This window comes from Neopelma chrysocephalum, unplaced genomic scaffold, assembly GCF_003984885.1.
Source record: "Neopelma chrysocephalum unplaced genomic scaffold, ASM398488v2 Primary Assembly neopelma1_107, whole genome shotgun sequence".
In the NCBI taxonomy this organism is placed as follows: Eukaryota; Metazoa; Chordata; class Aves; order Passeriformes; family Pipridae; genus Neopelma; species Neopelma chrysocephalum.
Window position 1 is genome coordinate 878,920 of NW_020897772.1, and position 16,050 is coordinate 894,969.

General features: G+C 39.3%; 1 protein-coding gene across 1 annotated transcript in view; it reads right to left on the reverse strand.

Annotated features, from left to right (window-relative positions):
* Positions 1-869: 869 nt before the first annotated feature.
* Positions 870-16,050, reverse strand: part of ZNF804A (zinc finger protein 804A) — a 113,288-nt gene continuing 98,107 nt past the window's right edge. The window contains exons 2-3 of the mRNA XM_027696485.1: positions 1,097-1,240; positions 870-998 (exon numbers count right to left, since the gene is read on the reverse strand). Of these exons, the coding sequence (XP_027552286.1) occupies positions 870-998; positions 1,097-1,240 (273 nt within the window). The remainder of the gene's footprint in view (positions 999-1,096; positions 1,241-16,050) is intronic.

Sequence of the window (16,050 nt, forward strand, 5' to 3'; positions counted from 1 at the left end):
CCACATCTCCATAGTTCTCAAACCTAAATCTAACACTCATACTGACAGTGTAAATTATGGGCTAAATAAAAACACCAGTGAGAGAGGGAGGGAAGTGTTTCAGGAAGATGGGCTGCCAGAAAGAAAAGCAAATTATCTTATATAATACAGATATAAAACATGCATGGCAACTCATCTACATTCACCCTGAGCAGAATTACAAGACAAAGGGAGATTCAATTAGAATGGAAAGCAATCAATCCAGATACACAACCATATGATTTCACTAGATTAGAAAAAAAAAAAGGATACAGAATAATTACCAGCTAAGTGGCCTAAGTAGAAATTTCCTGTACAGCTATTACATATCTTTACATTATCGTTACATATCTCTTCAATGGAGTCAAGATGCATTGTCTTTCCCTCTGAATTTCATAGACTTGACCCCTCTACAGACCAGGGTGCTGCCCTGGGATGCATTGCCTTTCTCACTATGTGGAAGCACTGCTTTTATCTTAGGGCACACGACTTGGAAGTGCAGTGATAAAATGAGGTGGTAAAAACGTAAATACCAGTGTTTTAAAGCTAACACATATCTTATCTTTTCGTTACCACAGCTGGTTTTTGAGGTTTTTTTTATGCAATGCATTTAAGTAAAATCCTAGCTCATTCCAGAACCATACCTGCACAAATTTAAGTAAATCATAGCCTATTTCAGAACTGTATCTGCGCTTTAGGAAAGTTTACCAAAGAGTATGTCAAGTTTCTTGTGCACATTTGTTGCAACAAATGTTTCCCAGTAAGTCATGTCTTAGTTATACCTCAGTATTTATGTGCAAAATTAAACTGATAAAGAAATTATATATTTACACTTTTCATCATATTATTCATCATTCCCTATTCCTCTTCACAGTTAAACTATTCAAATTTCTCTTTATTCCCATCTCAGAATCTTTGACTGTAGAATCTCCACGATAAGATTTGTTTCTAAGGAAATGCTTTATTTTGCTTCCCAGAACCTGAAATTGGGGACAACACAACTGTGATTGTCTGCAGGACATCTTATTTCATCATTCTACATGAAACTAAGTTGAAGTAGTGAGCAGATTCCTCTTACCTGTTTGTGAGCATGATCATAAGAGTTAATGTGATTGTCAAACTCCTGGTGTTTATAGTACTGCTTGTCACAGAGTTCACAGTAGAAGTTGGCTTTAAGATCTTCCAGAGCTTTTGCTATCGTGTTTTTCTTTTCAGCATAATCCTGGAGGGGGGTGGGAAAAAGTAATTTTAGTTTTGTCTTTGATGCTGCAAATGGATTTTGTGCTCTGCAGTTAATCATATTTGTAAACATTTACACACCTCCGTAACTAAAAGCCTTCCCGTATTTGCTGTGTTACACTGCACATATTTGCTGGATCTGCAGCAAGGCTGAAGATTTGCACAGTTTAATTTGCTCTACAGTTGCCGGCTCCCCTTCGGGGCTCTGTCAGAGGCCAGAAGGATTTCCCTAGGTTCTGTCTAAATACAAATATTTATCACATTGAAGGCTATTTTCAAGTTAATTTCTATCCAAGTCTCACTGCTCAGTAAGATACCCAAGCAGAATAAGCATGAAGATACAAATGGCAATAATTTAGTTATCAGGCTTTTAGAAGAAATTCTGCTTACTAAAAAAGAAAACAAAAATTGAAAAAAACCCTACTGGGTCCCCTTGAACACCCACACACATGGGGAACACTCTCACAGCTGAGATGTAATGAGTATCTTCCTCACTTTGTATTTGTCATCCCATATTAGAAGGACATGTCTCTGTTTACCAGACATTAGCAAAAGCATCGCACACAACCTCGCTTATCATTTATGAGCAAATTATAGACAAGTAATATTTATTAATTTCCTAAGTAGCATGGCCTGTTCTGAAAGAGCATGGAAATGGTCTGTCATCTCAGATTAGTTTAGTACCAGTTAAACACTGAACATGTATAACCTCAGCGCAACGACTCCTGCTTTTGACAAGACTGTCTGGGATAGAATCTCAGCCCAAAATCCCCAAACACATCAAATATTGTTTAAGAAAATATTTGCTTCTCAAAGTTTCATCACTGTGAGTTCTTTGAAGCAACCCTAAATTCCCCTTCTTTCTGTCTTACTCCTTGTTCAGTTAGATTAAGATAAAAGTTGATATTGTAATCAGAACACCCAAAACTGAGTTAACCTGGGGGAAAAGTCCCTAACTGCTATCAGTTTTCACAGCTGACAACTCATAACTTCAATATATTTTGGGGACTTTAACATGGAAAATTTATGGTTATTAGATTAGAATGTTTTCATAACAATGATGTTTATTAAAAAAAAAGAGAGGAATAGTAGTCATATAATTATATCCACAAAGCACTTATTATTTAAAATAGTACTTTAACCATAATTCAGCATGATTGGACTGCTAGCAAACACTGTTGATTGATACCCAAACTGGGGTATTCCCTCACCAAAACTTTGCCCATTAAAAGAATCACAAAAGTAATTTCGGAGTGGTGTTTTGAATACTGGCTGACTAATGAGGAATTCACACATTCCTAACACTTCGCTAAAATTAGCTTTCATAAAGTATGTTTGGTTTAAAGCCAAAATGGGTTAGCATTTTATTTCAAGATACAGCAGTATTTTACACTTGGAAATACATTTATGCAGTATTGAAACTTATCCTGGAAACTCTGCACTTAGTTCTTGGTATTAACTCATAAAAACTACAGGTTTACAGACTCTGTGTTTACAGACTCACAGAATATGCTGAGTTGGAAGGGACCCACAAGGAATATCAAGTCCAACCCTCAGCCCTGCACAGGATCATCCCCAAGAGTCACACCATGTACCTGAGAGTGTCATCCAAAAGCTTCTTGAACTCTGTCAGACTTGGTGCTGTGACCATTGCCCTGGGGAGCCTGTTCAGTGCCCAATCACCCTCTGAGTGAAGCACCTCTTCCTAATATCCAACCTAAACCTCCCCTGACACAACTTCAGGCCATTCCCTCAGGTCCTGTCACTGGTCACCACAGAGCAGAGATCAATGCCTGCCCCTCCTCTTCCCCTCACGAGGAAGTTGTAACTGCAATGAGGTCTCCCCTCAGTCTCCTCCAGCTGAACAGACCAAGTGCCCTCAGCGGCTCCTCACACGGCTTCCCCTCAAGGCCCTTCACCATCTTTGTTTCCCTCCTTTGGATGCTCTCTAATACTTTAACATCTTTCTTATATTGCAGCACCCAAAAGTGCCACAATATTCCAGGTAAGGCTGTCCCAGGTCAGAGCAGAGCAGGACAATCCCCTCCCTCGACCGGCTGGCGATGCTTTGCCTGATGCCCCCCAGGACATGGTTTGCCCTCCTGGCTGCCGGGACACTGCTGACTCATATTCAACTTCCGTGTAGTCCACAAAGGGATGATTCCTAATTTTGCTTTTTTAAACCACGAAAAAGAAAAATCTGAATTTGCGGGAATTATCAGAACTCTGAAATATTGCATATATGATGTCTGTGAAGGACGAGAGGCAACATGATGGGTTCTAAGACAAGAACAGTGAATAAGTAATAATTTTTTTATAAAGATCTCGCATCATGCTGTTGATTAACCCTTGAGTAAACTTTTGAAAGACTTACTACTGTTGTGTAATACCCTACATAACTTCATTGGTGGTGTTCTTGATATAAAGCACCCTTTTTGAAACAATATACTCACTATATAGTGAAACCTCACTTGAATGCAACTATATTTGACATGTCAATGCACCCTAATGAAGCAGGGACACTGGAACCCCACAAACAACTTTACTGCAAAGTAACAAAATCTCTTCAGGATCTTGGGGTTTCTATCCCTAAATTACTTCAGCTAGGGTTCTTTTGGGGGACAGGGCTAAATTTACAATATTACATCACAGTTTCAAAGGCAAGTAAAGGATGGCAACACATCATCTAAATCAGATGTGAGTAGATGGAAAAGAATAATGGAGTTCAATCACGCATGGAGAAGGGGAAAAATGGGACTTTTAAATGACAAGAACCAAAAACATTTGGGAACATGTGAATGGCTGCATTGGATCAGGTCAATCTTTTAAACCTGTGTAAGATTTTATTCTTACAAGGAAAGTGACTCTTAACTAAGCACCACTCTGTTGGCTTTGTAGGTGCATTCTGCTAGTTACAGCTGTTGAATATTGGAAAAGGTAATAAACACTCATTTTTTATTCCCTTTGACTAGGTCACTCCTAAACATATATATCCCTCACGACACTGTCTCTCAGGTATTGTTCTCTGAATGACATAGTTCTAGTTTACTCAGTCATTCCTTATATCAGGGCCACTCATCACCTCTGCTTGTTCTTGTCACAGCCTCCAAAAAAAGACATGAGAACGTGCTACACCATGGTGCCATGCAGGACTATATTAATAGTCTCTATTTTCTACCCTCCTCCTTTTTGAATTTTTTAAGAATCATGATAGAGCACTAAACCAACCCGTTTATACAACTCCTTCATCGCCTACATCCTTTGCTGCTGTATAATATTTTGCTGGCAGGAGATGTTTCTATCCAGCTGTTAAACTTCACCTTGACTCCAGAAAATTCCCATTTCTCCAATGGCAGCAACGGCTATTAACAAACCTCAAGGCTTCAGCTTATGCATTTCACATGTACACACAAAAATTCCCTTAAGAAACCCCTTAAGGGTGTTCAGGAGATTCTCTGTGGCTGTGGGATCCTCCAGGCTGTGTCAGGACTGAGTCAACTGTGTCAACTGTTCCTGCTACTGGTTGGCATTGGGAGCCAAGGAAAGTCCAATTTCAAGGATGAATGGAGGATGGAAACAGAAGAATACAGGCTGCTGGTTCTCTGCCTGCTCTGTTATTTCTATTGATTTTGCAAGGAGTGCTGCCTTGGCAGAGGAGGCTTTTCTCCAGCTCTGTCAATTTTGATGAGGGATAACTGCCCAAAAACTGACAGGAAAAAAATTACAGTCCCTGTACCTTGAGAGCAGCAGGCAATGGACTGCAGACAGAAATAACCTGGAAACTTATCGGAAAGAAATATTCCTGGAGTAAAGTAGCAGCCAAAAAAACTCACTTAAACTGGTTAAATACAATCAAGCTTGGTTTCATTTTCATCAAGATTTGCAAACGGTCCTGGAAGTTTTAAAAGAACTTTGAATTATGATTCAGCCTGGTAATGAGACTAAGAACTGAGTGTCACTTAGTTTCATTATTTTTTTTCTGAAAGGCTTATTATCTGAAAGCCTACAGCTATAATTCACTATAGCTATTTTTCATAATTTATATGAGAGATGTCTAATAAGTGATCCCATCTATCAGCTGGCTTTATTTCTCTAAATCCATCTTCTCCATCCTCCAAAGCCTTAAGCCTGGACAAATGCTACTGCAAACATCTGATAAATTGGATTAAAAGCGGGCTCCATCCGCAGAGGGGCTACCTGTCACTAACCAGACTGGATTTTCTACTCCCATTATATGAGAGAGAAAGAAAGAAGGAACATTAAACTCTTTACACAGATTACTTTGGAAAGCTGACTGGATGCCTCAGTCCAGGGGATATTTTTATGAAGTGTACTTCAGGCTCATACTTCTACTGTCTGCAGAAAGGTCAGCTAGACAAAAAAAAAAAGGAAGAATGTGAAATTATAATACATTATCTACTCCATGGTGATTGCTAGTGTGAATATTCTTACTTTACAATAAATGTGAGCTCCTTTTATTGCAGTAAGCTATTCTGCATTTACTGTAGACTTAAAAGGGTCAGGCCTGCAGTCACTGCAAAGCAAAATGTATTACAGAAATAAACCCCTTCTTCAGGATAATTTACTGGTATAGTCATCCCAGAGAGGATTAGACTGCTCTGGTCTGATCCTCTCGATTAGAGCCCATTAGACCTGACAGATGTTCCAGTGTAACCTTGTTTCACAAAAAAATATTTAAAGCATTTCTTTTCTGCCCTAATAATCAAAATGAAAAAGCAAAATTGTATTTTGAATATTGTCAAAAAAATCAAACTAATACTCTCAGTTTGGCAAAACAATACCTATTAGCTATATTAATATGAAAGAACCAGCCTAAAAAAAAAAAATAAAAAAAAATCATCCACAACTTAAGAGCACGCTTCCCTATAGTCAATTAACTGTGATATCCATGGGCACAACCAACAACAGATTCCTTAATTTCTGTTATATTCACTTGGTATTATAAAGACAGTACAAAGAAGCAGATTTTGTGGAATAAAATGTACAATTTACTACCATCTCCTCTGCTATCAATCTTGGTATTACTTGGTATATATAATTTTTTTAATATCTTTGCATGGCACTTTTTCTTCCCATGTAAGCAGTCTATACATCATCCACTGATGCACTTGAAGGAATAAATAAAAAATAGAATACATTAATAATATCAATGCGGTGTAGCAACAAATCTAATTATTTATAAGTTTCCTGTCCTTATCAAGGCAGGGAGAGCAAAGCAAAAGGCAATTAGATACATTGATCATTCATTTCCATAGCAAGTGCCAGTTTCATAGCAAGGAGACTGATGACTGACTGGGAAAATAAATACCCAGAACATTGTCAGGTCTTTCTGTTTCCCTCACCCAAAACTTTCCTGTTAGCTGTGAGATGTGATACCAAACTACAACTCATGAGGCCATGAACACCAGATGCTGTTTTCTTGATCCCTTCTGACATTCTTCTTTGGGCAAAGGTCCTTCCACCAGCAATGACCCCACTGTTTCTCCATACTGGATGAGGATGGGGCCAAGGAAGGAGGAGTACCCTGAAGATCCCCACGTTAACTGAACATCAGAGGCTGAAAAACCTCACCTTACTTTTATTTTCTCTTCAAGACTACCTGCAGACACCCAGCTTCAACTACAACACTTCCTACATACAAGAGAGCTAATCAGTATTCTGTTGAAAATGCCTACTTGAAAATGCTATTGAAGACATGCAAATTATTATAAAACTGGCTTCTCAACTCCTCAATAAACTTGCAGACAGTATTTCATGTTTAGATAAACACCCTAGCATTAGGATAAATAATATGGTGAAATTAGAATGAAACAGCAAAATTTATTCCCATCAGTGCTGTTTGCTTCCTCAAGTCATCCTGAATTTTTCTGTAACACCACATTTGTTACCCATACACCTACTCATGCAAACAGCTGAATCTCACATCCCCTGCACTAAATGGAGTGAGACAGATGCTAACAGGGCCAAAGCTGGACTCAGTGGAACAAAGCAATGCAGAACAGTGCCCTGCAATGGAGAGACTGAATTAACTTGAAAGGAAGCTTATGATGAGCTAGCAATTTGTTATCAGATTTGTCTGTCTCATTAACTCACTTAAAGCACTTATACTGTATAATTACTTTTAACTGGGACTCATAAAATCACTTGATTGGGGTTTTTTTTGCCATTAAAACTGTTGGGCATTGGTCTGTAGAATTATTTATTTATTCTAATGCCTTAAAAAAACCTGCTTGCAGGCAGAGTATGCACTTAAAAAGGTGAGCGTGCTGGCCACAAATTTTTGCTTGGATGTTGTATTAAGAAGGAGCTCATAAGAAAGCACAGGTCTAGTTAATGTCAGAGAAAAATTTATCAACCCCATCTCTATCACTAATCTTTTGATGTACAGACAAAGCAGAACTGAAGAAAGCTTTGCTGTAGAAAAGAAAGAAGGTTTAGCTCTAGATAATATCTTCTTCACTGAATGTTCATCACTGCTTAATGATAAGCAAGGGAAGAAGGAGCCTGGTATTAATCTCCTTTATTCCTCTACATTAAGTAGTCCAGTCACATACTTTAATTAGAGTAGAATTTTGATTTTAAAACATCCTGGGGTTTAAAACATTTTGGCTTTTAATTTCCTTCCAGCAGGCTTGTAAACATCTAAAGATTTTCATAGCTACTTAATGTAATTCCATTGACAGGTAAGTGTCTAACGTAATTAGACTCTTCAGAAAAATCAGGTTTTTCTGTTTGATCCTTCCAGCGACACGGGGAACTAAATGAAGTGCCTTTTAACCCTGCAGAACTCGCGGCCCTGGAGATGGACTGAAAGTCCCTCTCAAGCATGAAAACTGAGCCCTGGAACAGATGTCAGCGTTCATGCCTGGCAGCCCTCAATCCCAGGGTCACGACCACAGCTCTCATAAGCATTTCAGCACCCAAGGAAGGGCAAAGGACAGGCTGAGGGCGAGTTGTTTATTTATTTCACCGCGGGTTAACTGACTGTCAATCGACTGGCTGCTATTAATTTGTATTAAAAAGTTCCCCTAGAGCTCTTGAAGCTTTAATGTGTCGGCGAAGTTAGTTGTTGGTCTAATAAAAATTGCCAGTAAAGTTGGCTGTGGCATCAGGGACATGGGGAAATTGGACCTCATCTTATTAAACAGATTTAATTTTGAGCATATGATTTATCTAGGGGACAACTTCCATATGAAATTTTGCATATCTGCATTTTCAGGATGAGAGTTTTTGTTGATTATTGTGTTTAGTTTTCCCAGCCTTGGCTTCTGTACTTGACTATTATAATTTTCTTTTCTGCAAGATTTTAACATAATCCTCTATAGTGATTTTCTTTTTTACTAAGCTTTCAAAACAGGTTTTCTTATATTGTTTCTATTCTGCTTTTGCTTACATTTTTTTTAAGATTTTTTTTTTAAGGAAAGTCCAAAGGAATGTAATAATATTCAATTTAAAATAAAGATGTTTCCATCCCATTTTGTTCCCCTCAAAAACACAACTTCTCCATGACCAGTCAAAACCGCAATTGGTTGTACTTTTAAAAAAAATCTGAAATATTGTTATTTAAATATAAATCAATATCTCAAAAATATAAGCATTAGATTTGCCCTACTGAGGAAGTTTCAAGCTGTATTTTAAATTCAAAAGAGGTTGATCACGTTTTCACAGCCAGTGTGTTTGTTAGGAGGTACTGAAGGGCACACGGTGCCCACTGAAGTCGGTGCTCCTGGAAATCCCCACGGCAGGCTCAGTGATTTTTCTTAACGGACCCTTTCACTGATCCCATTCTACTACGGCTTTCCAGACCATTAAATCTTTTCATGCAAATCCACTATCCTTTTATAGCTTCGGGGACCCATCACGACCAGCCTTACATTATGTGCTTTGAAGTTATTTGTGCCACGAGCACTTAACCACCCAGCCATTGAGAGAGAGACCTGAGATCTGGGCCAGGTCTGCAACTCTCCAAGGCAGGTTTGTGTGTCTGCCCAACAAGTCCTGGACACAGACAGGAAACAATTCCAGCTGCAAACCAGAGGGACAGTCTATTCTAGTATATAGCTGATGGTCTGTATCCGTTTATCCCACTGGAAAGGAGCATGTCCTACACAGACATCTGGTTATTAAATGAACACATTGTGTAGGGCTGATACTTTAATTTTAGTTTAAAAAAATCCCCCTATCACGACATCAAACCCCAAAACCCACTAGGTATTACTCTCCTGAGCTCCTTCAGTTATCTAATTGCGAATATATATGAGCTTAAGATTTGCATTATGATGCAATATGATGCAGTAAATATTTATTTTCCTAAAATTAATCTTCAGTCACAGTCAGAGAAAGACTTCATCTGAAGAAAAAAAAAAAAAAGTTGGGAAAAATGCATTTCATTTGGCAGTTTTAAATAATGCAAATAAATCGGCTCAGAAGCCCCGAGGAAAAAGTTTGTCCTAATGGGAAATGGGATTAAGTTTAAATTTGCCATAGAGACCACCCCTTGAGAAAAAAGGGAATAACAAAGAAACAAGAAGAAGATTTTGGGTTTGGTAACCAACAAAGGTTTTTTGGTAAGTTGAGCTGAGTTGTTAGGAACGTTTTCCCCTGTAGCAACCAGATTACTGTGTTTTTAAATATCTTTTTCTCATGATGCACTCTGATGTTTCCCTCCGAAGCCTGGTTGGTGGGAGGGATAAGGGTAGTCTGGAATACGTGTATTTTATTTTGGGTTATATGTTGCTATAAGCAAAGACTTTGCGGTAAGCAAAAGACTCTTTGAAGTGCTGCACCTCGCCAAAGAATACTGTCCCTGGATGGAAGTGAGGGAAGTGTGCCAACCTTTGCAACAGATAGACTGAGTTCCTGAACTCTTTCCCTGTATGCTGGTTTCCTGCACTTTTAGGACTCCCAGGGTGGGAAATGGTGATTCACATGGAGCGGTGTTTGAATAATGATTTAAATCCTGTTTGTTCACTTACTGATATAACAATTGGCCACTGTGTGCTTTCCTCTTTCTTCTGTACTTTCTTCCCTTCTGTCAGCTAGGTTCTCTTACTGTTGCCACTACAAGAAGAGAGTCAGAACCCTTGGGGTGGCATGTGAGAGACCAGATTCATATGTCACTAGATTTCTTAATTATTGTGTCAGATCAACCATCTTGTCAGGGAGGGGATAACTATTTTTCTCTCTTCTCTTTCCCTTTTTACTTCTTTCTTCTCTTAATCTCTCTTCTCTTCCCTTAGTCTTTTCTTTCTCTTGTGGGTAACTTAAAACCAGTGGGTTGTATTTCACTAAACTGGTGGTTGGTGTTTGCTGGGCGCTCTTGTGGAACCCTCTCCTTGGCTGTATTTTACTTCTGTAAAAATCTTTTGCCAAAGCACATATTTCCTCACTAAATTAAAAGAAATTCTCTCGGGGAAAAGTGCGTAACTTTTTCTCTTTACATGATTCAAGGCATGAAACAACTAAGACTGCAAAGTCTTGTGTGGGCAAACTATTGAGGGTCTAAATGTAAGCAACAACCTGGCATGTTACACTGCCAAACAATGAGAAGAGCCCTGTAGGGGGTCCTGATCTATCCTGGTGGATCTAATTTGGAGTGACCTTATTGCAGTCTTAAAACCCAGACACAGCATCTTTGAGATGAGATGGGCCTGCTCTTCATTCTCTCTGAAAAACGTAATAAAAAATAACTGCAAACATCTGAAAGGCCCTACATTAAAAAAAAAAAAAGGAAAGAGAGAAATAAAAAGATATTGGACTAAGTGCAGCTGGTGCAGAAATACTAAATACAGTAGCCAAGGACCCATGGCAAATATCTTTTCCCAATGACTTAGTGAGGTTTTTTCTGACTTTTTATCTGTGTGAGGAACAAATGGCAGAGGGAGCGTTTATCATTGCTGTGACACTCACCTGTGTAAAAAGTTATTGGAATAGATGCAACTTGTGAGAATAGCTACTTTAGGTGAATGATAATACTTAAGTTTTGAAGACTTCAGGCCATAAAATTGGATAGTTAATAGTCAATAGTTTCAATAAAAGGGAAAGACAGCAGAAGCTTAAGAGAAAATGACACTTTAAGGTTCCTAAGTGCCTAAAAGCCAGAAGTTAACTCCACCTCCTGGCCAAAGGGGAGAAGGAAAGCTTTTGTTTGATATGGTACTTTTCACTCTTGTGTTCAAAAATGAGGAGAAAATAAAGTACTGTGGTGCAGCCATGTGTCAAGATATACAGCTGGGCAAACATTTCTGAAGTTGACAGTGTGAGATATAGAAAAGGCATGAGAAAGCATTTTTATTGATCTATTTGCTGTCTGCCTAACCAGGCAAGCGTTCCACAACAGCCAGCCCTGCAAGGAGGATAGCCAAACTTAAATGTCTGATGGCCAATCTCTGCACAGGAGCTGATGGAAAATACCTCAAAATGACTCGCCATTACCACCAAAATGACATTGCCAAGGAGACTCGTAGAACAGCACTAGGACTGTGGCCGTGCTTGGCATTCCCGCGGTGCCAGCAGCGCCGCACGCGTGACGCCACTCACTGAGAGATGAGCACACACGAGATGAAGCATCATCCAGCTCTGCCCATAGTCATTAGCTGCATCCTGAGAGATGCAGAGAAAATGAGCCACATCCACAAAATAGTCAAAAGCTTCCTCAAAAATATCGTGCTTAAGCTCAAACGTTAGTGTAAATGATAGATTTAGACTCACCCCTAGTCACATTATCCCATTTTCTGTTCCTGTTTTCTGCACAGAACGCTGTCAAAAATCCCTGAAGTTGAGAAAAAAAAATCCAGGGAATGACTACTTGTCATACTGTCAGCTAAAGAAATTGGGTTTTAAATGCATTTTCAATATACACTGACAAAAGCTCAGGACCGGACTAGAGTCTGAGATGTGACTGAAGTTTAAGTAAGGGGCTATTTCTGCCAATCTGTCACACACTGCAGTGCTCAGAACAGCCATCAGAGAGGGAGACGCTAAGCCACAAACCCTGAGTGAGCAGAGCTAATACACTTGTCTCAACTTTTCCTACTAACAGGGACACTGCAAAATCCATCAGGTCCAGTTTGAAACTCCAGCCTGAAAAGGATTCTGTGTATCTTACTGACCACTTCTATTAGAGAAGTGCCTATAGGTTCCAATTGCTTCAGGGACTCTGAACAGAGTATAAAAGACAGTTTTAGAGTCCTCAGAAGTTGAAGTGGTACTTTACAGGTACCTCCTCTTCAACAGCAAGGCCTCTCCTCAACGCCCTGCTACCCCTCATCAGTGCCAGCACACTTGTTTGCAGGAGCATGCATTTATTTAGACCAACAGGTTGATTTAGGTTAAAAATACTTCTGCAGGAGGGAAGAAATATGTTTACTCAAAACCTGAATCGGTTTACATGTGCAGTTAAGCTCCACCATGCCAGAACAAACAACAGGGAGGTTGCATGAGATATAGAACAACTGAGAGAGATGTCCAGGAGTGACCAACTTCACTACAGAGGAACCAAAGCCAATAATAAAAACTAAGGTCCAAAAGGCAGTAGTGCAATGACCAAAACTGAAATTGAAGCCTCTTAATATCACTTGCTCTGTCTGGATAAAACCTGCACTTTTAGGTTTTCATAAAACTACAGATCCAGAGATCTCAATTTAGTCTTTCTGAAGTTGTTGCTAAATGGTTGTGAACTGCTCACCAGTTACAGAAGAAGAATGACATCAAGCCTCAAGGATCCACTGATACAACCAGAAAAAAAGACTGGAAGGGAAAAATAATGGCACAACACTCTAGACAGGAATGTATATTGAGGAGATGCCAGCATTAGTGGTGAGCTCAAGGCATTCAGTAACAGAAAAAAAATGTTTTTGCCTACAAATGCTTCATATTCGTGGATTATTCAGTTCCTGCTTAGCCCTGAACAATCCCTGCCCAGTCCAAAGTTTACCCTTTTTAGTTGAAAGAAACTCCAGCTGCCTTTAAGACACAAACAGGAGACAAATGCTGCACACCATGGTAACTGCTGGATGCACAACAGGCTTTCCGGCAGGAATCATCATGCAAAATTAGCATTTCTGAACCTCCTAATAGTTTTTGTTACAAAGCAAGAGTATCTGCAATATTGCTGATAAAGGACTCAGATGAACAGGACTCCAGCTTAGCTACAGTTAGTAGCAAACTAACAAAATTTTACGTCAACGAAATACAGCTACTTACAAAAGAAACAAAAACCTGACAGTCTGGATACGGAGTTTAGCAAGGCCTATTTGAAAAACTGATCATAAGTAGCAGTGAGCAGATAAAAAGATATATATTCCCAGACCAAAAAATCCAAAGGTCTTTGGATCTTGGACTTTGTTCTTCAACAAAGCAGACCTCAGCCAGCAACTGCAGCAGGGGGCAGTTGCTCTGGGCTCAAGTTTCAAGTGTGGATCCTACAACATTTATGAATAATATCCTCACACTGTGGTCCGTTTTCCACTTCCATATCTCCATCACTGAGATATACATAAACTCTTGAGTTCTTTGCTTCTTTGTGAATTTGGACTGACATGGGTTTGCCATTTCATGTACACATGTGAATTAACACCTACACATACAGAGCGTGTCAGCACACACCAAAGTTTGAAAACCAGGCTTGAGATATGTTACCTAAAGTGAATACCTGTAATAAATAAAATGGATTCGGGAAACTTATCAGTCCAGGTTCAATTTTACAAGGGAATGACCCATAAAAACCCACCAAAATTTGGCAAAAGCAGTGATAGAATAAAATGTCAGCAAAGAAGAGAGCCTTAGCCTTAAGTCTAAATTCAAGGAGGTTTTAATCTTGACCTTACCAGAAAGAAGTGTCGGGACTGTCTTTTCTGCTTTTGGTTTTTTTGGGGTGGAAAAAGAGCACAGAAGTGGTGAGAGCTGGAGGAAGTAGTGCTGGTACCAGCACACCCAGTGCTCTGCTCCCCCACCAGTGCTCAGCTCTCACAGTGAAGGCATAGACAGCTCTTCTGGGTCAATATTCCTGTGGTATTTTAAAATACATTAATCTAGCACAGGTTTATCAACCAGAAACTTACATAGTAACATCTCGTTTCTTAAGATTGTGCTAACAGTTAGAAGGAATTCTCCTAATTATTATTTTTACATATTTATTAGATGTACTGTAAATATCCAGTGGAAAAAAATAACACAAACTGAATTCCATCATACAGTAAAATACTACTGGATTCCAAAATTTGGATATGAGAAAAAGAAAACTGCTAGGTTTGAACAAAAGTCTTGGGCTGACAGAGACTGGGAAAAAACCTCCATCTAGAGTCCAGACAGGAATCCATTGATGTCACGGGTTTGGAATGTCCTGCCCAAGCCCAGAGAAACCATGCCCTGACCTCATCAAGCCAGTGCAGAAGACTTCTTGTGTTTTATCTCTCTCTTTGTGTTACTTGTTCCCACCATGTAACCCTAAGATAAGATGGGTTTTCCCCTATGATATAAGTGCTAAGACCCAAAAGTTTGTAATTTAGGATATCCTCTTTATCTCATCCCTGTAAAGTCCCTAGTTGTAATAGCTCTGCCCCCCTGATGAATATGTAAACCCTCTGTCGAAAATGTAGACCCTAAACCCTTTAAATATGAACTTGTGAGTCCAATAAAGCTTTCCAGTTTCTGCCTCCAACCTGGGATTGTGTTAGCTTTATTGACCTCCGCAAAATACTTCATGAAGATTAAGTGAGATTAAAGTATTTTAACCACTCCAGACAAGCAATTTATTTCTTCCAAACAGGGTGGAAAGGTACTCTGGCAGAGGATGCTCACGTTGAAGTTTCGTGTCAAGCTGCTGCCAGGAGGTGTTAAATGAAGACAAAGCACTCAGGGTTTTTGTTCCAATTTCATCCACAACAATGCAAATGAAGCTTTTACAGATGCACATTCCAAGCATTGCTTTATCAAAGTTTTTGGCATATATTTTGATCCCTTCCCACATCAAATTTCACAAGCAAAAGCCTAAAATGATACATTTAAACATACACATCCATGTTGAAACAGGAGCCAGGCCTAAAAGAGTTAACTGAGATATCTTGGACTGCTAAGAAACCTCAATACCTGTGTTGCTGGAAGAACATTTTAGGAGCACTGGTTAATATCATGTTCTGTTCTGCTCACTGGACCAAAGGCCTTATTGTAGAAAGAACAGAAGTAGTACACACACAGTAATAAATTTGGTAAACTAGACATTTGAATAAGATCTAGAAGGCCCAGAGCCAGGATTTTGCAAGCTTGAAGAATTCAGGTCACCTATTTGAACAGGTCAAATTGAGGAAGACATCCATGGTGACCACCAGAGGGATGAAGGCTTGAGGAGAAGACCCCTCAGTAGAACACTGCACATGTCTGGAAAGACTCCGCCCAGAGACTAGCCTACTTATTAATATGTATAATAAATGATGTAACCATGTATCTAAAGTGTATAAAATAGCTTGCTTTTGCACTTTCAAGTTGAGCAAGTTTGTCCAGTGCGAGCTGGCTTGCTCCCAACGTTGAATAAACAAATACCTTGCTGCTTAAAGATAAAAAAAAAAGTCTCTGAGCAGTCTTTTGGGCCGATTTCTTGCATTCAACGTGTACGAAAATAAAATAGATGGCAACTTTGTTTATCATCATGAACCTCATTTTTATATAAGCGGCTTTTCAAACAACTGGATCTACAAGAGCGCATTAAAGCAAGTAATGCCCGTGCCCCTGCGCACAATCGGGCCGTGCTGATGGCAGCAGAGCTTGCTCGGCTTT